This window comes from Patella vulgata, chromosome 1 (assembly GCF_932274485.2).
Source record: "Patella vulgata chromosome 1, xgPatVulg1.2, whole genome shotgun sequence".
NCBI lineage: Eukaryota > Metazoa > Mollusca > Gastropoda > Patellidae > Patella > Patella vulgata.
The window spans coordinates 72,175,422-72,201,996 of NC_065879.2; the positions used below are offsets into that span (position 1 = coordinate 72,175,422).

General features: G+C 33.7%; 1 protein-coding gene across 3 annotated transcripts in view; it reads right to left on the bottom strand.

Annotated features, from left to right (window-relative positions):
- Positions 1-2,446: 2,446 nt before the first annotated feature.
- LOC126808884 (glutaminase kidney isoform, mitochondrial) overlaps positions 2,447-26,575 on the bottom strand; it is a 29,798-nt gene continuing 5,669 nt past the window's right edge. For 2 of the 3 annotated variants that reach the window (XM_056098634.1, XM_056098632.1), the window contains exons 4-15: positions 25,438-25,571; positions 17,806-17,881; positions 16,189-16,352; positions 15,812-15,903; positions 14,806-14,864; positions 13,430-13,496; positions 12,050-12,100; positions 11,261-11,437; positions 7,658-7,789; positions 7,185-7,339; positions 6,538-6,678; positions 2,447-5,110 (exon numbers count right to left, since the gene is read on the bottom strand). In XM_056098634.1, the coding sequence (XP_055954609.1) occupies positions 5,002-5,110; positions 6,538-6,678; positions 7,185-7,339; positions 7,658-7,789; positions 11,261-11,437; positions 12,050-12,100; positions 13,430-13,496; positions 14,806-14,864; positions 15,812-15,903; positions 16,189-16,352; positions 17,806-17,881; positions 25,438-25,571 (1,357 nt within the window). In that variant the 3' untranslated portion in view covers positions 2,447-5,001. Of the gene's footprint in view, positions 5,111-6,537; positions 6,679-7,184; positions 7,340-7,657; positions 7,790-11,260; positions 11,438-12,049; positions 12,101-13,429; positions 13,497-14,805; positions 14,865-15,811; positions 15,904-16,188; positions 16,353-17,805; positions 17,882-25,437; positions 25,572-26,575 lie in introns of those variants that run through there. The other variant, XM_056098635.1, reaches the window with a different exon arrangement.

The window sequence follows — 26,575 nt, forward strand, 5'->3', positions numbered from 1 at the left end:
TACAGAAAGCTGATTGACCGTTTGTCCTCGATTTCGCAGGACCTGTGTACGAATGTATCGAGCGGTAACAGACAAACGATCGAATTTCATTTCACTGATAATTCAGTTGAAGATGAAAAGTTATTATATGGGACGGTAAGAGGGTATCTCACAATTCAAAAATAGAATTGGCTGTCACTAGATAAGGGACACGAGAAAAATAGAAAAATCCAGTGCATTCCCCCGTTTTTATTCATTCTGTTCTTAATAAAAACATGGTAATGCACAGACTTTTTCTAATTTGTTTGTTATCTTTTATCTACTGACAGCCAATTCTTTTTTTGAATTGTCAGATGTCCTCTCATCGTCTCATATAACAACTTTTCATCTTCAACTGAATTATCAGTGAAATGAAATTCGATCGTTTGTCTGTTACCGCTCGTTACTTCAGTCTGTTATATAGAAGGACAACTCGTGTTTGTCATGTTTGACGTAACTTCCCGTTTCTTCACGTGCTTGTTACTCAGCTGTCGTAGCAATGATCTCTGTGTTAAAATTATATTTGGGATGTATTTAACGAGCTCTATCACATATTTTATAATGACTGACACCAATATTGTCCTTTAAGCATGTTGGCCACTCTCTCGCTGTGTAGAACCCCTTTGAAGCATGCCAATAGCAAGTAGACGTTCATCATGTTGATGACGTCTCATTGCAAATTAAACATAACACGCTAAAGCAAAGATACGCTAAGTCTTATGCAAAAACCGATAGGAAAGCAAACATTACTAGGATAAACCAGCACGCGGCAGTTTTCATCAACCCTTCCTTGAAGTGTCAAATTTGACAATGACACACACACACACACACCCACGCGCACGTGTATGGCGCTATTGCGGGTCGCACGTGCAGCTCAGTGGTTCTGTTGGGGCGATAAGTTCTTCATCTGTGAACATACTCTCAAAGCATGTCAAGTGTCCATGACTATCTATCATATCACAACCTGGTATTTGCATTTCAATATCCCCTACTTTTTTTAAGGGTATATATAACTTGTCTTGTATATTTCCGATTCGGTATATCTATAATTTGTTGTTGTTAATGTTACATTTTGCAGTGTTTATAAACGTTATATATTTATTATAAAAGGAATTGGGTGGTAGGGGCTGGGGCAAAATTGTCCTCATTATATTTATCGTCTCATCCAAATAAAGACATTGTTGTTATTAATTATTTGTTATTAACTATTAATTATTTATTTATTTTATTAGTATTATATTTGTATTTTGCCAATGTCATGGTGGTAGTAATTTCACTTTTCTGGAAATATAAAGTTTCGTATTATAAACTTGTATCTGCTTATATAATTTCAATATTCTGAAAATATAAATGTTCGAATTATTAATTTTATATCTGATCAGTTCCTGTATATCATCGTCTGGGATTTTTGCAGACGGATTAACTCAACTTAACGAAAGAGTTTTGAATGCGACATAACGTCACTTTTGATAATTTTTATTTTTAACCGTCAACATACAAATCTTCCAATATCGATGAAATAACTTGTCAGCACGTACATAAACACATAAAAGTGTTACGTGATTACTAGGTGTATATTGTAGAATATGACTAATGGAAAAAAGTAGTTATAATAAGCTTATTTTATAGAGCCAGGATTAAAAACCGTTCCTTTAATTTGACCAACGGACAACCACGTACGTGGACAGAATAAAGGTCAAAGAGTACATGGGGCCTCAGATTGTTGTCCCATCCAAACAACTAGATGTTCTTCCTTGCCAGAACCCCCGCCCTACACAACTGTTCTTCACACTTTTTGGAAAACAATAATGTTGAGACTTGATACACAGTGAAGATGCTCATCAGTTGAATGTCTTGGAGGAATTGAATGATCTGCATTTCTTGCTTTAACCCCTCATAGATAAGCAATTTGATTTGTCGGTGCTTGGGGCGCAATAGCTATGATTCTAATTGAGGTAGAATGTTCAATCTTGGTGTAGATGTTCATTGGGTGAATGGCACGGTGTGCATTTTCTTCTTATGCTTGACAGAGATAAGCAGTGTAATTTGTCGACAATTTTGGACAAAACCTTGATTCCGAGAGTGGTGGAACTTGGTGTATAATTTCACTACACAATAGCAGAGTGATAAGCAATTTGATTGTTCGAGACTCCAGTTTTAATTGAGTAAAAAATATTGAATTATAGTGATTAATCATGGCGTGTAGTTCATTACACCATACCCTGACCAAGTTCTACAATGGGCATTTATTTTCTGCTCTAATTAAAAACAATCTTTACAAAATGATAAATGAGTCTCTTCGTTGACCTGTTAGCTTTCAACATACAGACCGTACAAATTGTAGAAAGAGTACTGTGAACAAACGAAGACAAGACTAAACACATCATAAAACTGAAGACAAGACTAAACAAACCAAATAAAACCACAATAAAACTATCAACGTTTAATACTTGTTTCTTATATAATGATAAAACTGAGATATGAGATAACATTTTGTTCAGATTGGACTCTATTGGCACTTGACACTTATTCAAAACAAATTATCAATTACAATTATTACAATGAAATAATACGGAGACGCAATGAAAATGCCCCATTGGTTTGGCTGGAAGTGCTGGTGAAATATAAAGCAACTGAAAGGGGATATTTGGCACGACTGCATATGCTGAACAATTGCGCAAGGAACACAGACCAACCTAACCACAAGTGGTACACATGAAACGTGCGTGTCCAATTGTAGCAGCCACACGCAACATGCAACGAACGTCGCCAACTGGAGGAGATACAGATTTCTGTTGCAATGCTTCTTCAAGTGTCCCTGGTACTGCATGGACTCTTGAATTGAAGAAATGACACGTCCTCGCGGTGTTCAGGTGCCTACTCTGGAATATCATTGCGTCTGTCATAGAACTGTTGGAATTTTATAGATCCTAGCTTTCTAATAACCACATTTTATACACCATGTCTGCACTATTTCTAATTACATTCTCTACGTTTGAGAGAATTAATATGTGATCCATTTACCGGATACTGATTATTACCATTCTCACATATCCGGGTGATCTGGTATTGTTACATTCTGAATTCAAGATTTAAGTGCATCTCTCAAACAAGATTTGAAATCACATACTTATATGAGTTAGGGACATTTTCACTGTGTTTCTGTATATAATTCTCACATATCTGTGAAACTGTGTCATGGAATTCAGATGTAGCATAACTACTATCTTAATATAATTTCTATATAACATAAATAAACTAAAATCCTGTAAAGGATTATCAATCTTATGTAGCTGTGAGGTAAAATACAATTGCACACAGAAGCTATCACTCCAAGTGAAGCAAGCTTTTTGAAGCTTGCTTATGGTTGCAATTTTTCACTCCGTGACACATTCTGACAATAGGCGTTTTTTGGGGTTTTTTTTGTCTCTGTTGAATTTTACTCTTCTAAAACATTTTGTAAAAATAATTATTTTTGGGAAAAACTATTTGGCCACAGCCTCCCACACACCCCAACCAAAGTCTGTGCTACATGTTAAAATCGTTAAACAAGAACTGTTTAAAATAGATGTACATATTATTTCAAATATATACAATTATAATAGATGTACATATTTCAAATAAATACAATACAATTATAATATACAATGTTCCATCCATCCTCAAATATGTACCAGGGTACCAATATAAATTATCACATTAGGCAACATATTTATAGAAAGGAGTATAACTAGTCTGTCATATAATTTACCATGCAAGTTAATTTGGAATTTAAAGAAAAATGTCCCTGACAGTCCAGATCCAAAATATATATATATAAACCATCAACTTTCATATCAGGGAAAATATATTTGTTACTTTAATAATATAACATATCTCAAGGGAAACCAGAAATATCTAGATAGCCATCAGTAGCCTATGTAGGACACATCCAAGACCATGGATGGAGCTGTGCTAGCATTACATAGTAACTTGTGAGTATGGTAGTCACTAAGATAACAATAATATCTGGCTCAGTGAGTAATTAACTTCAGTTTATAATTTGGGTTTCCTTGTCATTACAAATACTTACTTTCAGATAATAATTGCTTGCTAAGCACATGACATAAATATTCTTAAAGAATGAGAAATAGAGTTAACTTCCACTTAACAAATATTAGGTCAAGTTAGGTATATGTTATGTTAAGGGACATCAAGTAGATACATGTTGTGATATGTCTGTCAGACATAAAAAGATCATTTTTATCTTAGAGCATATTTGTAATGATCTGAAAAATATATAATATTGAATTACACCCCCCCCCCCCCCACAGACACACACACACAAATAGCTAATTTTATCTAAATCCAATTCAATCAATCCTCATATGCGTCCAAAATGATTCAGTAATTGATGTTTTTCAATAGATGACTTGCATGATTCAAACAAACATCAGACACCAATTTCAGCCATTACTAAAATATTTTTCACAAGATCAAACTGAAAGTCTGTATATAGTAAGTGCAAAGTGCACACCAATTTTTATTATCACTCGAAACAACACACTACATAAAAACTGTGACGATTCTTTCCTCTATATCTCAGAGTTACATCCCTGTGACATTATAAGTGACAACAAGATCAAATAACAAAATAGAACAGTGACTTGGTACCATTTTATTTTACTTCACATATTCAAATTCTGATCACACTTACTCATTTGAATATGTAACACATGAAATTTTCGTCAAATATTAACAATCCAAACAATTTCATATATTTGCATACCGTTATTTAAATTCTGATAAGATTTAATATAATATTCTTTGGTATTGCTTTTTATCAGCTTGCCATGTGTATTATGCTCATCAAAAGAAGTTCCTTGCTTCTGCAATGGCTAGCCAGCTTTGATAATCCATCTGATTGGCTTATATTTCCTTGACTGGTTGTGATAAACCAATCAAATTTGATTATGTATTAAGTGAGGTAGAATTAACCATAATCTAAGATTCATCAGAACTTGGTACCTTTTCCTGCATACATTTTTCTAATTCAGCAGCTACAACTGTTTTTCGAAATCTTTTCGCATCATCCAAAGCGGTAAAACCCCACCTGAAAAGTACAACAATGTTATGCAGTGACTCGAAGAGAGTGAGTGGTTATAGAACTGTTCCAGCAAGCAGAGGGTGCATGGTTGTATAAATATTTGCTAAGGTGAATCTACAGTGTTTCTTAATAATGGTCCATAGGTGTGTTGATATATAGAGAGAAAACCCATGAGGGTGACCCTACTTCTTGTCATGTACAAACTTCGGATCTAAACCACTTCACTTGACTCACTGCTAGAGAATACACGATAGACAACTCCATCCCACAACTTTCCAGGGGGTGTATATTAAATTATCAGCAAGATTTAATAAGCACAGGCATGTAAATATGTAAATGTTTTTAAGGGAAATATTTGCTCCTCTGACAATCTGATTTAATAGATCCTATTTCGTTTCGTTTTTATAGTTCAAAATTTCATTTTACTTGTCTTTACTACACTAGGATCTGAAAGAGTTGTTATATAGCTGGGGGGGTTGGATGGCCGAATGTTTAGCACGTGCGCGCTGTATCATAAGGTCTGTCATGGTTTCGATTCCTCGGTTATAGGGACAAAAGCCGCTTGTACAACCCCTGATGAAACCTTCTACTACAACCAGTCAGATCTTCAGGCCATCGGAAGTATAATAAAAAAACCAATGAAATATAGATCTGTATTTTAATCAGATTGCTTGTCAGGAGAGAGAGAGAGAGAGAGAGAAGTAGAGAGAGAGAGAGAGATTTTACATCCACTGGACACAAACTGAGGGGGGGGGGGCTAATCCCATTTTCTTTTAGATGAAATTCTATGGTACTCTACAGAATTTGAGGGGCCTGTAGGAAATAACTGCCCCATATATTCTACAGCTTCTGTAGTGCAATTCCTATAGTTTTTCCTACAGATTTATGGTAAAATTGCTATTGGCAAATACTATTCTATAGATTTTTTCATAGTGTTTTATGTAAGAAATTCTACAGTTATCTTTTTGTGAACTGACTGCACAGTTGTTCCATTTTCTTCAGTTTCTTGTTAATACTAACTTCTATGAAGTTGTTATACATGTACATTGAATTTAAAAATTTAATATTAAGCAAATGACCAAACTGTCCTCTCTTGGATTAACTTTAATCAGTCGATTAGCTAACAATTATTAAAATAACTGGGTTTAGAACAACAGACCCCAGTTTTATACGACATTGAAAATAGTGTTAATAGACATAAATGAGGTCATCCTCAGCCATTGACTAAGACTAACTTTCTAATACTATAAAACTGACTGTGTGAAATATATATAAAGTTATGTCAATTCTAGATAGCTGTATGATGTTAGGATTATTAGATTCAATAGTGTTTGGAGCAACATGCTTTTTTCAGGAAGACTAATTTTCATTGTGTGTTGTCTGGAACTTGATATTTGCCTTTTAGTCTGGAATATTGTGCCATTCTATCTTACCTGTCTTCAAGAAATGGAGAAACGTTGCATTTATATAATAAGAAATTGACGATCTCTGCATGGCCTTCAGCACTAGCAACATGTAAAGCTGTACGACCATCATAATCAGCCTGTGACATATCCATACCAGATAACAAACATCTAAAAATATAATTTAACCAAATAAATCGACAATTCCTTGTGAACTCTCTACAGGTCTCTATTTGACTGGATGAATTCAGAATTTAGCAAATAGAAATTGAGGAGTTATTACACTCATGAAAGCTTCCGGAACTTTACACAGACCAAATGAAATAATTAAAACTCGGCTGGATTGTTTATTGGATCGTAAAGAATAGAACCCCTTTGGTAGAATTTTCAGATCACAAATTTTGAAGGTGAATTGCAGAGTTATCTTCTGGTCTACATTTCAACCTTATGAATAGGACAGATCTCTTGGTAGAAATATTTAAACAAAATGGCGGGATATGGTTCTGATCATAGTATTTATGAGTGGTAATGATTACAGACTAATATTAACAGCCTACTAAGCAAATGTCAGATGTAATGAACTTGAACAGGCTGTGTTTTTTTTAGGCAGTGTGTTTGAGCAGTAACAAAACCATCATCCATCATTAATCTAAACAGCTATTATAAGTTTAGCATACCTTCTGAGTTGTGATGTATCAGCGTTTTTAGCCGCAAAAAGTAATTCCACCACTGCATTAGCTGCATTAGTGTATTCCTGTACACGTGGATCAAGTTTACGATGTGTGTGTCGTAAATTATCATAGTTGTGAAAATTAAATTTATCAACCAGCTCCTATAAAATATATAGATTAAACAAGGCATTATCACTTACACTGACAAAATAAAGTAACATTTTTAATTTCATAGTAGGTCATGCACAAGCCAGGGTATGTCTACATTTTGTAGATCATTTAATACCACTTTTAATCAGGAAATGTACACAGCTAAATAATAGACCCAAATCAGATCAGGGTGATCATTTTAAAATAACTTCATTATAAGCTGAAACTTTCATGGCAGGTAATTAATTAGCATTACTTTACAATTTAGTGGTTGATTTGAAAAATGTAAAACAAAGTTGTGAAATCTGGGACATCCCCTTCATATTTACCTCACAGAATTGTATACCTTTACAACTATTACCATATTGATCTAAAGGTGGTGCCCACATATATACACCCATTACATTAGGTACCACTAACATTACACTGCCAGATACACCAGATTTAGCTGGTAAACCTACCTATATAGAAAAAATATATTATAATACACTATCAGATACACTAGACTTAGCTGGTAAACCTACATTTAACCAGCGTTTGCCAGATAAGATACATCCACGTTTTTCAAGAGATGGATAGACAACAAGCTAAAAAAAAAAAAAAAACCTGCGATTTTTCATACAATCAGGGACCATAATCCAAGAAGTTATAGTCTGAAATGCATGAATATCAAAAGAGACAGATCTTTGGGATATGAAGACATATTTTAAGTTTCATCAAAATCAGACAAACCTTGTGACCTTGAGAGGGTCCACAACCTTCGTATTACATACTTTGTCGGGCAGTTTCGTTTCAATTTTCCCGAAATTCAACCTTCGTTATATAAAACGGAGATATATTTAAATGGTTTTTAAAATCTGATAACCAGTGGTTGCCAGGTCAGATACGCCCACATTTTGCAAGAGATGGATAGAGAAGAACCTAAATAAAGATAGGTTGCCAGGCAACGAAACATACGCCAGCTAACTCGTCCGGGCAGTCAACAAGAGTTGTCACATATTTTTACTTTTTTCGGTAATGAAACATTTATAATACATTAAAATCTGATTAAGAGTAACAACTCATTAATTAATTATCAGAAAACCATTAGAATTCGTTTGGTTTTTATAAAGTTTTGCCCCATGCTAACGTTTAGTATAGGAAACTTTTAACATCATGGATTTAGCTGTTCAAGTCATACAAATTCATTGAAAATCAATATACTTGTTTGTCTCAAGACCTTACACTCTGTGTATGAATCTGAAGTCAATCGGATGATAACTTTAGCTTCTAGAGGGTCACAAGGTTTTTAAAAGTGATCAAGGACCATAACTTTGGCAGTAATTATCGGAAATCGTTGAAAATCAATACGATTCTTCGTCTCATGACCTCAAACACTCTGTATCAATTTAAAGTCAATCGGATATTAACTTTAGCCTCTAGAGCATTTACAAGATTTTTTGAAGTGATCAAGGGCCATAACTCTGGCAGTAATTATCGAAAATCGCTGTAAATGAATAAACTTCTTCGTCTCATGACCTTAAAGACACTGTATATAAATTTAAACTCAATCGGATATTAACTTTAGCCTCTAGAGCGTCCACAAGATTTTTCAAAGTGATCAAGGGTCATAACTCTGGCAGTATTTATTGGAAATCGCTGAAAATCAATAGGCTTCTTCATCTCATGACCTTAAACACTGTGTATAAATTTAAAGTCAATCGGATATTAACTTTGACCTCTAGAGCGTCCACAAGATTTTTTGAAGTGATCAAGAGCCATAACTCAGGCAGTAATTATCGAAAATCGTTGAAAATCAATAGGCTTCTTTGTCTCATGACCTTAAACACTGTGTATAAATTTGAAGTCAATCGGATATTAACTTTGACCTCTAGAGCGTCCACAAGATTTTTTGAAGTGATCAAGGGCCATAACTCTGGCAGTAATTATCGGAAATCGCTGAAAATCAATAGGCTTCTTCGTCTCATGACCTTAAACACTGTGTATAAATTTAAACTCAATCGGATATTAACTTTAGCCTCTAGAGCGTCCACAAGATTTTTCAAAGTGATCAAGGACCATAACTCTGGCAGTAATTATCAGAAATTGCTGAAAATCAATAGGCTTCTTCGTCTCATGACCTTAAACACTGTGTATTAATTTAAAGTCAATCGGATATTAACTTTGACCCCTAGAGCGTCCATAAGATTTTTTGAAGTGATCAAGGGCCATAACTCTGGAAGTAATTATCGGAAATCGCTGAAAATCAATAGGCTTCTTCGTCTCATGACCTTAAACACTGTGTATAAATTTGAAGACAATCGGATATTAACTTTGACCTCTAGAGCGTCCACAAGATTTTTTTAAGTGATCAAGGGCCATAACTCTGGCAGTAATTATCGGAAATCGCTGAAAATCAATAGGCTTCTTCGTCTCATGACCTTAAACACTGTGTATAAATTTAAACTCAATCGGATATTAACTTTAGCCTCTAGAGCGTCCACAAGATTTTTCAAAGTGATCAAGGACCATAACTCTGGCAGTAATTATCAGAAATTGCTGAAAATCAATAGGCTTCTTCGTCTCATGACCTTAAACACTGTGTATTAATTTAAAGTCAATCGGATATTAACTTTGACCTCTAGAGCGTCCATAAGATTTTTTGAAGTGATCAAGGGCCATAACTCTGTAAGTAATTATCGGAAATCGCTGAAAATCAATAGGCTTCTTCGTCTCATGACCTTAAACACTGTGTATAAATTTAAAGTCAATCGGATATTAACTTTAGCCTCTAGAGCGTCCACAAGCAATTGTGGACACCGGACGGACAGGGGCGACGACAATATACGACCACATTTCAATGTGGGCGTATAAAAAGCAATTTTTCATACAATCACTTGGGGCCATATTCCAAGCAGTTATGGTCTGAAATGCGCAAATATTGAAATGGATGGAGATATTTGGGATATAGAGATATATTTTAGGTTTCATCAAAATTGATTAAAATTTGTGACTTTTAGAGTGACCATAACCTTGGTATTACATACTTTTACACTATGAGAAGCCATTTTGTTAGGCATTTTTGATCTGATTTTCACGAAATTCAAACTCGACCGCCATTAGGGTGTAACGGTGATACATTAAAACGTTTTTTTAAAATCTGATAAAAATTGTGCCCTCTAGAGGGTCCACAAGCTAAAAACATGATTTTTCGTATAAATAGGGGCTATAATCCAGTCAGTTACATTCGGATATGTGCGATTATTGAAAGGAACCAAGATCTTTGTGATATAAACATAAATTTAAAGTTTCATCAAAATCGGATCAAAATTGTGGCCTATAGAGTGTCCACAACCTTGATATACCATGTGTCTAAATTATTTGCGTACAAGAGGAGGCCATTTTTTCCGGCAGTTTTGGTGCGATTTTCACAAAAATCAACCATCATAAAACTGATAATAATTGTGACCTTAGAGGGACTAGATGTTTCGTAAAAACAGGGGCCATAATTCAGGAAGTTACGATCCGATATGTATAAATATCGAAAGGAACCAAGATCTTTGGGTAATAAACATACATTTCAAATTTCATCAAAATCAGATGAAAATTGTGACCTCTAGAGTGTCCACAAGCTAAAAACGTTATTTTTCGAACAATCAGGGGCCATAATCCATGAAGATACAATTCGATACATGCCAATATCGAAATGAACCAAGATCTTTAGGATATAAGCATATTTAAGTTTCATCAAAATCGAATGAAAATTCTGACCTCTAGATGGTCCACAAATAAATTGTGAATGGACTACGAGACAGATAGTGGCGACTACAATATGTGTCCACATAAAAATTCATAGACATTATAAACAAATTTTATCAAAATATTTATTGGTTTTTTTAAAATGAGCCGTATGGGAAGTTGACATGAAAAAACTAATGGTTCTCTACACTTACATCAAAAGCAAATTGTCCTGAATAATCGTACATTCCACAGGAGTGCATCAATGACAGAGTATTTCTAACAGCTCCAGCATCTAGAACTCGCTCTCCCGTTATTGGACAGATTCCACCATTGGCTAAAGATGCAGCGATCACTGAACCTGACTGGGCTGTAACTTCTACTGAACACAACTAAGATAAATTATATAATATTATATAGTTTAAACTATAATCAATATAAATCTGGATCATCCAGATTGTAGTGTACTTTGTTTTATACTGTGATATATATTTAAAGGCCCAGGTCTACATTGCTGATGTCAAAAAAATGTCACAAATCGGTACTAGAAATTGAGTTGATATGAAAATATTTAGCTCCTGCAATAATTCCAACTTGGAATAGTGTATGTAGACATTCAACTTTTAAACCACATTCTTTGTCACAGTCTTTCTTGTACCATTAGTTAAAGTAGGACACATGAAGATGCCAATTTTAATCAAATCAAACGTAGATAATGTCAAATGATTAATTATTATCGCAGTCAAGGCAATACTCTTATTTGTAAAAATATGTTATTTTTTACCTGATATGCCTATTATTGCAAAATTGAGATGAATCGAAATCGGGTTTAACGTCCTACTTTTTGGCACCAGACTTTCTAATGAAACTTTGTGTAATCTTATCTCAGGACACAAAGTAGCCCCCTTGACATCCCCCCAACTAATGCACCTACATATATGGTAGTTGTCGGCTAGTTACTGTATGTAATGTGGAATATACTGGCATAAAATACAAAAACTCACTTGAAAATAAAAGTCTAAAGTCTCCATTAAATTAGTACCTTTAGGAAAACACTGAAAATAATAAATAATTAAATGTATAGAACATTTTAATTTGTATTCTGAAAGGGAAATTAGTAATAATTACTACTAGTTACTGATTATTCTGTCCAACCTTATTACTAAGACTGGAACCATTCTCAACATAAAAAAAATGAAACGTCCTACCGTTTTGCTCGGACTACCCTAATGAAGACAGGCATATGCCAAAAACTATGTTATGAGAGAAATTTTGCTCGAATAATGGCACTACAGCCTACGCTTATAACGGATTCCAACTGCCATGTTGTTTTTTTTACATGCATGCCAATGTATACACAGAAACCTTGTTGAATTGTCCCTTGCCAGGCCATTCCTCTGTCCAGAAAATCCCACTGAACTTTTTTTGACAACGCAAGGAACGAACACGTGACCTTCGGGCTAGCGAGTCAACATTTTACTCAGAGCAACCGTGGCTCCCGTTCTCAAGATATCAATTTATTGATCGCAACTACATGTACAAGACCAAGATTAATTTAGCACTTGTTTTTACTTAATTAAAATTTAAAGCCTAGCTCACAACCTATCATACCTGCTACTACAGGCAGTCTACAGGGAAAGCTTTAATAAACCTGTGCAAGAGACTTATGCGTCACTTGCATATGTTCGGCACCATAGAAGATTTCCAACTGGCTGTACAGACTTTTGGTCCTGCACATACAAAATGTTTACCAAGTTTCTTGTGGCTTGTCTGCTAGCTACCAAACCCTAGGACCCATGTGTGTCAAAACACATGCGGTGGGTTTTGAGCTAGGCTTAACATGAAGAATTATTACTTACAACCTTTCTGCATTTTTATTAAAAAATTAATAACTATTCAAACGAAATTTTGATGAGTGGGGTTCAAGATTTGTCAAGAACACTTACAGATCACATAAGCATTAAAAGTGTAGTAGTGTTCATCATAACTTTCAGTAGACAAGTACTGTAATTTTACAACACAAACTACATCCTTCAACATACTCTTTAGTATTTTACCTTTCTCAATATAAGTTTTTTATGACCAATTCCAACCTGTCATGGTCAACTCCTGCAGGATTGACGAGGAAAGTTAACCTTGCCATAAATGTCCAATAGCACAAAACAAAACAGAACAAGGTTGATTCTTTTTCGTATTAAATGTACATAAAAATGACAAAATTCAGAGAAAAACAGGTGGAAATGTCACTGTCCAAACAAATCTGAACATTTAACTATCGTATATAAAAATATAGGTACATTAGTCCCAGAATTACTTATGTAACAGTTCAACAATGCATTCACATTAAACTGAATTCTATTCTATAACTAACATAATTTATTTACCTTATATTCACGGAGATAGTAACCTAGAGCAAAGTTTCTGTCTGCTGTTTCACGTTCAGACAAAAATCTGTAAGAAAAACCACAGGTACATATAATGTAAAGTATTTCTGCATAAAAATTGTAAAATTGTTATAAAATGTACATTTCATCTTTTCTTTACATTTATTTGGGAATTTGGAGACCGAGCAAGATCACAGGTTATCTCCCATCCTAAAAAGAATTCATTTGTTCTTTTTTATTCAAGTGAATTAAAAATAAAAGAATCAAAACAAAATTTTAGGAGGGATGGTGCACATCTAACAAATACAATGTAATATAATTTTTATAATTAATTTCTAGTTAACAATTTCTTGTGTCTTATAGTAGGGAAAATGAAGCTTTCTATTTTTTAGATTAATTTTTGTTCTAGGACCTTGCGCAGACTGGGTCTATGTGTGACTGAATGAAGGTGGTAGGTAGGCCTATTGGTAATATGTTATATTTGAAATATGAATAACTTATATTTTTGTAACAAATGATTTACTTATATTACATAAAGAGTACCTAAGTTGTTAGATTTTGTAATAATTGTAAACATTGTTTATTACTTTCAAATTAAAATTTTAATCAAATACTTAATATTATATCAATTGTAATAATTTAATATATCTATCTTCAGTTATAATAATTGGGTACATTAACAATATACATTAATTCCCAAAGGTACATCATTTAATAAAGATTTTATATTGATTCTTATCTACAATAACACTTAGATAGGTGTTTAACAAGGACTTAACACTCCCCATTATTATTTACTGTTTACATTGTAAATAACACAAATGAAACTACCAACCTTTATTTACAGATCGTATCATATCCTGTTTAGATTACATTTTAAGGAAGGGACTAAGGGTCCATTTACTTTTGTAAAATACACCTACATGTACAACAAATATATATTATATATATATATATATATATATATATATATATATATATATATATATATAATCTTTTTTAATCTCTTATGATAACTTCTTAAAATTAAGTTTGAGATTCAATAAAATCTGTTTAAAAAAACACTTTAGTAAATAATATCAACCTTATTTTTTAATAACCCCTAAAAAAACGAAAACATGATATATATTACAATAAACATTTTTTCCAGTTCTGATCATAAAATTGGCAAGTCTAAATCAATGTAAAATATATAATATAAGTAATACACAATCAAAAAAAACCCATCATACAGATTTTTCCACAACATTTTCCAGTGAGTGATTCCTTATTTTTTGACAACTTTTCGCATCATTTTATTGTATTCATCAACATTTATATTTTTTATTTGTTTATACACCTGTGTGTTTTAAGAAATAAATAAAGATATAACTTACACTGAATTATTAAAACTAAGATGTTCATTGCCCGCTAATTTTTTAAACATTTGTGAAGTCTGAAAAATATAAAAAAATGTTAACATTTAAGTAGTAGTTATTAGCACACTTTCCGAGGTGTATCGGTGAAGATCAGGACAGTTTTGGTCGAGGGGCCTACCCGAGGCGGCCCTTAACCAAAACTGTCCTGATCTTCACCGATACACTGAGGAAAGGTGCTAATAAGTCACTTACATCACATTTCTATCGAGTATTGTGAAGCGAAATGTGAAAAATTGTATTTATTATCGAGTCGTGTCAAGCGAAATGTGACAAATACTTTCTGCTCTTTCATTTATCCCTTTCTGTGCCTCACGTTACATTTCGTGGTAGACTGATTTCGCAGTGGAGAAACGACCTGAGTAGTATTTACATGTGCTTCTTGCTGCGTTACCCTGAGCGTAAAACAATCACATGTTTTTTTAGACTGCACTCCGTATTGAAGGACGAAGTTGTTTTGACAAAGCAGGTGAACATAGAGCCAGCCACATCGTCAAAACAACTTGTCCCTGGCGTAGAGGACTGTAATTATATTAAACTTTATGTAAAGGACACTGCACAACGTGGGTCAATCCTGGTGAAGTGTGCATCAGCTGATGGTTCATCAGTTGAAATTTATTTGTGATAAAATTTATGACTTTCTAGGCGATTAGTGTTTGTTTGTCGGAAATGAACAGTACGCTTTCCAGAAAGAGTACTGTTTCTGATACACGGATACTTTTATGCCTGTATTGGAAATAAACGGGACAGTTTTATCAAAGGTTGCCACTGGCAACGAGGTAGAAGTGGGATGTAAGCAATGATACGTGCATAATGTGTTATTTGTAATTGATTGACTCTCAAAGATCAAATAATGATTCACAGCCAATCAGATGCAGATTCCAGGGCCTATATGTGAAGTTGCCAATGGGAAGCCAAGCCCATGATCAGTATATCAGAAAAAATATACATTTAATCAAATACTCACATAATCAAAGCGATCAGCTAAATTAAAGTCTTGTTTCAGTAAAGAACATAGAACTATAGCACCAGAATTTATCAATGGATTATGAGGTTTATCTGAAATAAATAGTTACTTGAATATAGTCTTAATTAAAGGGTTACAAGCAGATAGCAAAAGGTATATTCTAACTAGCTATGCAGTTTACTCCAAATGGCAAACAGTAAAAATTTGAACCATCTAAATGAATTAGTGAGATAGTCATCTTAAAAGATAGTTGAAGATGAGAAAAGTAGCCTTAAATATAGTAAAATTATTGGATACAGCAGAAGCAACAAAAAGGAAGAGTCTGTACACTGTTTAATTTTCCCCACAGAAATATAAAATATTATAGAACAACTTACTGTCAGCAGAAAGTTTGATTTCATTAAATTGTCGACCACTGGGTTCATGACCCACATATTGATGTACCACTTCAGGAGTCTGTTCGTTTAGTACGAGGGCATAAGTCAGAGGTTTACTGACAGATTGTAAACAAACTGGTATATCAACATCTCCAATAGAATATCTGAAAATAAATGATATCAACTTCATGACAAGGGCAATAACTCAGTGACAGATTGTAAACAAACTGGTATATCAACATCTCCAATAGAATATCTGAAAATAAACGATATTAACTTCATGACAAGGGCAATAATTCAGAGACAGATTGTAAACAAACTGGTATATAAACATCTCTAATAGAATTATCTAAAAATAAACAATATCAATTTCATGACAAGGGCAATAACTCACTGACAGATTGTAAACAAACTGGTGTATCAACATCTCCTACAGAATGTCTAAGAATAAAGGATTGTCTTAAATAGCTCATTAACGAAAGTGCCTTTTCTGTAACAATCTTGGATATATTTCTATGACATCTGCTAAGATACATGTATAACCATCAATTGGAAATCATATTTTGAGGAAAAATATATTTGTTGCGAAAAATATTGCACATATATCTCTATTTAGAAGCTTTTGACAATCTAGAGAATATCAATTGTGTCACCATTGTGTTTTACTTTAGTAAGACAATGAATAGAAGTGTACTGGTGTGAGTACACATTAATATATGCAGTAAAATAGCAGCGGCAGTCTCAGCGGTCCAGATGAAATATTATACAGTAAGGAAACACTGCAAGCCGAAAGGAAGGATAAAAATATGACCAATTTTTTTCTCAATATTTACATGTCACATTTTTCATTCTTCTTGTGAAAATTAATTTATAGTAAATTTCAAAACAATTAAGTATTGACAATATACTGTATAAAATGAAACCTGTAAAGACTGACATTCGGTTAGTCTTTTATGCTACATGTAGTTTCCCATTTTGGTGTGATCTTTCATGATATGATTGTCCCAATTAAGTCCACGATCTGGTATGTAAAGATATGTTCGGATACGTTTTGATACAATTGTATCGCCTGACCTCAATATATTATGAGACCTGATAGGATCACTACGATTACACCTTGGGAACCTAGCATTATGAATTTAATAATATTTTTAAGTTTTAAAATTCACATAATTCCTAAATAAAACAAAGCCCTGTCTTCCAAGACAGACAATCTTATTGGTCAATAAGGTCAAACAATCTGAACATTGTAGAAATGAAGTAGGTCTACAAAATAAAGAATATGAAACGAAATTGCCACTAGGTAAATCCCAATAATTTTGGGCAGCAATAATTTCATGAAACCAAGTTCACTGTATTTAGATTACATAATATATTGCAACTGGTTGCCATGTATTTGCCAAATAATGTAAATAAAGGAAATATTTATTGGCCTTTTGTCAAATTGTCTGTTAAACCCAGATATCAGAATAGAAATCAATGTTTAAATAATTAAATTCAAAAATAAATAGAATTGGCATCTAATTAATTATCATCTACATGTAGACTATTGATTTCCATCAATAATTAATTATCAATCATACGATCAATTCCCAAATAATTAATGAATTAGCTCACCTTTGACCGTCTATAGTACAAACAGAAACTCCCCATAAATCTGGACTATAACGAGCTAACTGAGGTATATATGATGCTACCTGAAATAACAAAACATTTAATAAAACTTTAAATCTTAAAGACAAACACTGAGATGATTTGACTGGAAGTGATGGCAAGACATAATGCAGCTGAAATTTGATTAACGCATGATTGTAGACAGGACATTTACTAAGATGATTGTAGGCTAGAAATTTACTAAGATGACTGTACGTAGGCTAGACATTTACCAAGATGATTGTAGGCTAGACATTTACTAAGATGATTGTACATAGACTAGACATTTACCAAGATGATTGTACATAGGCTAGACATTCACTAAGATGACTGTATGTAGGCTAGACATTTACCAAGATGATTGTAGACTAAACATTTACCAAGATGATTGTAGGCTAGACATTTACCAAGATGATTGTAGGCTAGACATTTACTAAGATGATTGTAGGCTAGACATTTACCAAGATGATTGTAGGCTAGACATTTACTAAGATGATTGTACAGAGGCTAGACATTTACCAAGATGATTGTAGGCTAGACATTTACTAAGATGATTGTAGGCTAGACATTTACCAAGATGATTGTAGGCTAGACATTTACTAAGATGATTGTAGGCTAGACATTTACCAAGATGACTGTAGGAAAGACATTTACTAAGATGATTGTAGGCTAGACATTTACCAAGATGATTGTAGACTGGACATTTCCACAACCCACAAAGGCCACACTTCCACCACACCAACTGTATACTTTTACCATGAAATATCAATCTAAGGTAAAACTCATAAGTCAGTAACGCAGGATGCAACAATGAAATGCACCCACCCTGACAATGATATGAAACGACGCACCCACCCTGACAATGACATAACACCCAACCTAACAATGTAATGCACCCACCCTGACAATGAAATGTAACGATGCACCCATCTTGACAATGACATAACACACCCACCCTGGCATATTGCACCCACAATGACATAACGCACCCACCCTAACAATGACATATCGTACCCACCCTGACAATGAAATGTAAAGCAGTTGTTTCGATTGACTGATATATTCTAATATTCGAAATATCGTTTTAATGGTTTGTAATAATACAGTATCGTGGTATTGTGCTCATATAAAATATTCTGAAACCTTCAGGAGGTCATGTTGTCGTTGGTTCTTTTGATTCCCATATTGGCCCATGTAACAATATTTTGACTGTTGACTTCCCTGTCAGTCCTTGACCTTTGACCATGACAAAACATGGCCTAAAACCTTCAGTAGGTCCTGCTGGTTTCGTGCATCTCGGACTAGTACACCCGTGGACTAGTAAACCCCGCTCTCATAATGTACTACATTCATACTTCCATTTTACCCTAGGGATGATATTGACTGAGTAATCTATTTTGCTGATTTATTGGTGTCTGTCTGAAAACGCAATATTTCTTAATGTAAATAAAGGAAATTCAATTTAAAACGCGAATAGCTTTAATCTTTGGAACCTTAAAATAGAATGAAAATAGTTCTAAAAGCATACATAAATGTAATACATGTATGAGTGTATATAAAGCGATTCATTTCCAATTTTCAAATTCTTTAATCTAATTTCTAATCAATTTTGTTCAAAAATAAGCAAAAATTCCAAACTGATAGGCCTGTTTAGTCCATTCTACACATTTTTTTTTTTATTTGTGAATCAGAAACTTCTAATTACTTCCACGTTATTTTCTGTGATAAGGTTTTTTTGGGTCATTGCAAAAAAAAAATATATCATTTTTAAAACATTATGTCCACTGGTATTGATTTTAAAATGTTCATTGTGTATTAAATATCGTTTATTAGGATCCCATAATAACATCAATATTGATTGAAATGGACCAATATTGAATTCTAGTTCATGTTTTTAATTTCCAATATTATGGATAGTATTTATTTAAATGTCTAGCTCCTTAATTTATAATGTGCATGTACAAAAATATCTAACTGCCTTCTGCAAAGGTCAAATATCTCCACTTTAAGATTGTATTTCTGTATGTTCATGTAGTACAGGTAAACAACATATTTCAAGGTTGATAAGATCACATACACTATTAACTCACTAGTTTGTCTGTAAATCATATTAGATTTCCACAGATCAACAATATTCTTTTTTTTTTTCTTGACACTTTCTATAGAATAGTACTTTTTATAGGTGACCTTTTGTTACCTCACACTTTGTAAAGCTATGACTTGGCTATTTACACTTTTCATGCATTACGATTTCATTCTTAAGTTAAGCCGGTTTTTTTTTCAATAATCAATATATTACTCACAACAAGGTCATTAACCACATTATGAGGGAAAAGTAGGCTACTGATATTTTTATATATAAAGTTACAATAAGGGGGCTCTTGGGTTAACAGAGAGAGAGAGAGAGAGAGAGAGAGAGAGAGAGAGATTTAATGACCACTCGAGACAAACTACATCATTTCAGGACTAACATAATATGGTTTAATTTTATTCCAATACCGGTAATTCACATGCGTATAGGGTTTTTAGCAGTGGGAAAAAATACGGAGGAGTGTGAAAAAACCCACAGCTTGACTCTATGACAGACCTTATGATCTAAAGAGCATACATTAAACCACTGGCAAAGGGATTGATTAGCTGAAATTTTACTCTGATAAAAACACAAGTACATGTACCAATTTCTAATAACCAGTCTTATTATCCTAGATAGCATAAATCACACATACAACTTCCAGTTCAGCTGGCTTACATATCTGTATGAAAAAAAGGGCTTTAAAGAACATTGGTATTGATGTAAATGTCCACATATGCAACAAGTTCATGATGAGAAGAAACATTGAATATTATTTTACAGCCTTGCAGTTGTTTTAATCATAAATAGAATCTGGATGTGGCTGTGGATCACCAATAGAGTCACTATCCCTTTACAAATTTTTAATACTGTTTCAAAAACGTAATATATAACTGACACACTGTCATGTTTAATTCATCAGACATTGCACCCTGACAATTTAGGCTGTGTACACATTGCGAGATAGTTTGGGAAACTGTGTGGAAAAATAATCTGTTTTGATAAATATGAGTAGAATGGTTCAAATAATGATACTTCTGCCTTTGGTATTTGAACACAAAAACACTATTATACTTTGCCACCAATTGACGCTTTAAACTTCTATTTTACTGTTAGTTTCCACAGTACCTTGTTGAAATAGTTGAGACAATTTCGGCAAAAGGACTAAATAATGAAATGAAACACTAGATATAAAATATGAAAGCTTCTTAATAGAAAATGCTAAAATTGAGATGTATCTGATGTGCTGTATCATAAGGTCTGTCATTGAGTCAACTGGCGTGGTTTCGATTCTCCGGTTGTACAGAACAAGGAGTAGGAAAGCCTGATCAACCTTGCGGGTTTTGTTCGGGTCCTCTGGTTTCCTCACACTGCTAAAGACCCCTACGGGCAAGCGTATTATTGAAATAGTTAGTCCCGAAATGACCTAGTTTGTGTCAAGTGGATCTCTCTCTCTCTTCTCTCTCTCTCTATTTCTCTCTCTCTCTCTCTCTATCAATATGGCAGTGTGAACACAAACTATTCTTCACATTTAATAAGATATGGATTAAAAAAAAAAGGTTGGTTAAATGTATATCAACATTTTTATTATTGTCACAGATGTCCAAATATCATAACAAAATAATTAAAATGTCTAAACACATTATGACCATTTAATAATTAAATCGTGTCACAGAGCGTGATGCAAGATGTCAGGACAGAATTTCTAAAACAGAAACACATATACATGCAGGTCTAAAATTAGCAATTTTTGTTGTATGTGTCAAAATGTCAGACACCATGAAGTTGTATCTGACATGAATTAATTAAAAATAACAATAAAACACAGAACAAGGACAACTCTGTGTTGGATAAAATGACAGAGAGCGAAATAAATTGTCTATCAAAAAGCCTTAATTTGTTTCTGACATTTCCAGGCTTGAATATATACAGTGGTTTATTATAACATATTTTTGACTTTTAATTTTCATCTTGAATATTTATAAATATACTGAATTGTTTCAATGGCATTTATTGATTGAACTGGAGTATACAGGTCACAATTCTATGGAATACAATTACTGCTTATTACTGATAATGACTAGAGAAGCCTAGTCGAAACGTCGCTCAGTAAAAAGCAGTAATTGTATTCCATAGAATTGTGACCTGTATAAATATACTGAAATCATGTGATTCAAATAGACTTGCCAAGAATTAAAGGAGGAAAAACATTTCTAGAGATCAAGCGCCAGTACAAAGGTCTTGTCAACATAATATTTTAATCATTATGAGAGAAATGTGTGATAATTGTATTTCTATGGATTTGTGGAAAACTTTTTCACCTACATTTTCTCGATTTCAAACTGCCAAGGGTTCTTTTATGTGCACATCAATAAGAATACAAGTGGACCTTGGTTTTTCGCTTGTCTGCGATATCACCTCGGTGGAAGCGGACGTAAAATACAACCAACTAACACATTTGGTTTTTTGTCCCATTTAACTAGGTACACTTTTCTTGTAAGCCTCATAAGACGTCACTGCTGCTAAGTGAAGGCTGTGTTTGAAAAATCTCAAAGGTTTTTCTCGGCCCAAACCAAACTTCCAGTCTGGGACATTCTACATGTAGGTGTAAGTCCAGTGCTCAGAACCCAATTATTTATGACTGGTTCTCCTTCTTCCCAAAATTAGCATAAAGTAAATTCCTGTTCACAACATTTGAGTGTGTTTGCTAAGCTCAACTGTACAAAATAGTTGGATTGGATACATCTTTTGCATTGAGCAAGAATGTTGCTTTTTAGCCCCAGTAAATTTTGGGACGAAATTGACCTTGTTAGTCAGTCAATTTTGTAACATTTATCACTGGCAAAACATGAAAACAATTTTACTTGAATCAGGAACTGGTTCAACAACATTTTTAGAATTATTTTACAATATTCATAAGAACAAATGACATTTACTAATTAATGTATCTTTCACAAATAGACTCTGTCGTCATTTATGCATAACATTTACTAATAAGTTAAAATGGTTAGTAATCAGAAAGAAGTTACAGTATCATGTAAGTGTTAAGACCATACTATGAAATGTTTACATCAATATTTGTTGATTTTACATATATATTTAATAGTGTTGATGTTTAGAAATGGCATCTTTTACAGCTTATAAATAATTACTACAGTATAGTTTTTAACCATTGTCTACACTGTACAATTTAAATTATGGTGTGATTTTGGATTAGTAAAAGTCATTGGTTTATAAGTGAACAGTTTAATTTCACAGTGTAGGTCTGTGGTTCTGAACTCTGGTTGATTAACACTGTTAATGTTATACATAACTTCTAATAGTGCAACCTATATACCTGTAAGAATGTGATATTTTATAAATTCCTAATTAATGTGTGAGTTAAAGGATATGATTGATCTATATCTGTATATTGTAGGAAGTTATGGTGGCTTAGTGAGTAAGACGCTGGTTCATCATCCAGGGCGTCCTGGGTTCGATGTCGGTGTAGGCCCAGAAAGTTCCCCAGATCGAGTGTCTAGTAAGCATCAGCATCTAGTTGTTCTGTAAGGGCAAATAAACAAGATGTTGGCATACATTTAAAAACTCCTTGATGGTTGGACTTTAATTGCTGCCTGGCCAAAATTGTTCTTATAGCACACTTTATGGCATATACATGTCTCCATTAGCATGGTTGGAGAAGAAACGTAGGACTTTAAACTCTGTTTCATTCATTCATCTTGTATAATCTAACAGTATATTAGTCCCGAAATGACCTAGTTTGTGTCGAGTGGACATTAAACCCCATTTCTCTATTTCTCTAACAGTATATAGATAGTGATGACAGCTACTTGAATTAACTTTTAAAAACTTACAGGGCACCTCTGTTCAAGCACCAAATCAATTTAAACATTTTTTTAATGATGTCGCTGTCAGATTGTATATAGATAATACTGGTACAGGTTTAAATTTACTGGATATCAATATGTTTTTTTCAAGGATGTCATGATAATCTATTATGAACGTGTAGGTCAATGTCATGACAACTTAGTTTGATATTCTGGTACCTCTCATGCAGATCAAGGTTAACTATGTCTATGTATATTACATGTATGTAAAATTCATTCACCTTCTGTTAAGGCCAGACATCAAAATAATTTGTTTTTCTCCATATTATATTACTGTGTTAATATGGTTGAAAACAAAACCACGCCATACTCAAATACTAACAATATCCTAATTACAAAATTTGATCCTTATTTACAAGTGGTCCTTTCACAATATACACATTTTTTGAGGTTGTATTTCTGATGCCTGCCATATTTATTTTTTTTCTAGTCAGTGTTCAGATCGTGAGAAGTTAATAACTTATATATCCTACAGGTGCGAAAGCATGACGAACCGTGGCACCACCAGGGAAGATCGTACCGCCACCATAACAAACAAGGATGTACCTTGTTAAACCGTGGTAATAACCGTAGTAGTAGAGACAGATGCTGTGGCTACACTGTAGTAACTATACTGGCATCGTGTTTTCTGCCAAAATGGCCCCGTTTCACCCCGATTTGGATCCAGGGAGAACTGGGGAAAACTGTGGCCAATACAGGCAAGGTGTGATCTAGGCTTTACATAACACTTTATTCTTACATATATATAGCACACCATCATTAGGTATTAACATCACCTCGACACAAAAGAACTATCCTTACAATGCAAACCAACATTATAAGCACTTCAAATATGCATTAAAGCCTCACACACTATGATTTCCATCTGACTTGTTTTAAAGATGGGTTCCCAGAAAAGTATTTATCGGGTGGTTATTTCAAATAAAAGTATGGCAATTTTGGTATATATGGAAAGTAGAGCTATCCAATCTTACTAGAAAAATACTAGATTCCCCGAAAAACACTCATGCAGCGTATACAGGACAAAAATGTAAGGGTTTTCCTAATCGACAGCCCGACGATTAGGAATTTCTGCACGCGTGATGTCAAAGGTCACACGCAAACATTGAGCGCTCGATGTACAAGTTGATAAACTTTATGAAGAGTTAGACGTACAACACTTTCTGAGATAAAAATGACGGAAAAAGACGCGGGGAGTGAATAATCCGAGAATTTAATTAGGATTCGATATTTGTAATAAATAGTAAGACAACATCGTCTTATGTATGCAATGAATTCTCTTCTGACTTCCAAGAGAGTTAAGTCACGTGACGTAAACATGACCTGGTTTGATCGAATTTTTATAGCAGGGCATTCCTTCGCAATTACAATGTTTGAGAAGGATTTGAAGCAAAATTATGACAAATTAATTAGTTTGAATATGTTTTTAGTCCATATATACCATTAAATCACCCAGTTTGTACGCGGGAATGTATCTTTAAAATAAAACATAAGACTGTATCGCAAGAAATTGTAAGGCATGCTATCATTTTGTAGTGTGTGAGACTTTATGTGATATAATTTCATAAGAAGGTCTTAATTAAGTTGATGTTTTGTTTGTAGTTTGCAGAGCATACGCTTCTATTATAAACTGTGCACCTACCTTGCCATCAGTATTAGACTTGACCTTCCAGTAAAGATCTTCTATATTCTCACAGAATGTAGTAAACTCTGGGATGATGAAATTTTGGTGGAATGCTTTGGCAATTAAAAAAATATTCTCACTTATACAGCTGAAATAACGAATATAAAAAGCAATAAGTAATTCTATGCAGGTATTTAATGGTGGTGATACACATGTTCAGATAGAGTAGAGAGTGGGTGAAAATATTCTGAATTCTGTTGATTGTTATCTAGCGCTGTACATATATAACAATAAACAATGTTTACCAAAAAATTTGTCATCTAAACAATGTGTATTGTGATATGATTACCTAAAGTCATAGGTCAATATATTGCATTATTTTAATAAATAATAAATTTTCATTCCATCATTTAAGTATTGGTATTTCATTCTTTATTTGTTAGAGAGAGTGAGAGATGGGGTTTAACTCCTCTCAACACAAACTCGGGACCAAAACATGGTTCAATTTTATTTCAATAATTCCCTTGCAGTGGGAGGGAACCAGAGCACCCGGAGAAAACCCACAAGATTGGACAGGCGACCCTATTCCTTGTTAGGTACAACCGGGGAATCAAACAATGCCAGTTGACTCAATGACAGACCTTATGATACAGCACGCACATACTAACCATTCGGCCATCCAATCCCCCTTATCTGTTAGAATCTGCAGATACATGTAACAGTCACCGTTTGACCAACTGGTTTTGGTTATAAATATACCGTTTAGAACAATCACATCAATAACCTATTTACTTCTGGGTGGTGCTTTCATTATTACTTTATGTCCAAATATATACTATTCAAAAAAAGTAGGGGATATTTGATTTTTAAGTGTTATTAAAGTCACCTAATGAAACTGACGAAGAAACAAATGACAAAATGAAATGAAGTTCACATTCATCGATTTATTCCAAATGATCGTTAGACTAAGTAAGGCACAGACTGACCATTATAAGGGTAAAATGATACCCGGGGTCAAACAGCAAAGTTACCACAGCATCACAACCAAGTCAGTAACGGGTAAATCCTCCTCTGTTTGCCAAACAAGCATTGATCCGACGTGGCATACTCCTAATGAGACATCTAAGGTCAGTTTGGTCCAGATTGTCCCAT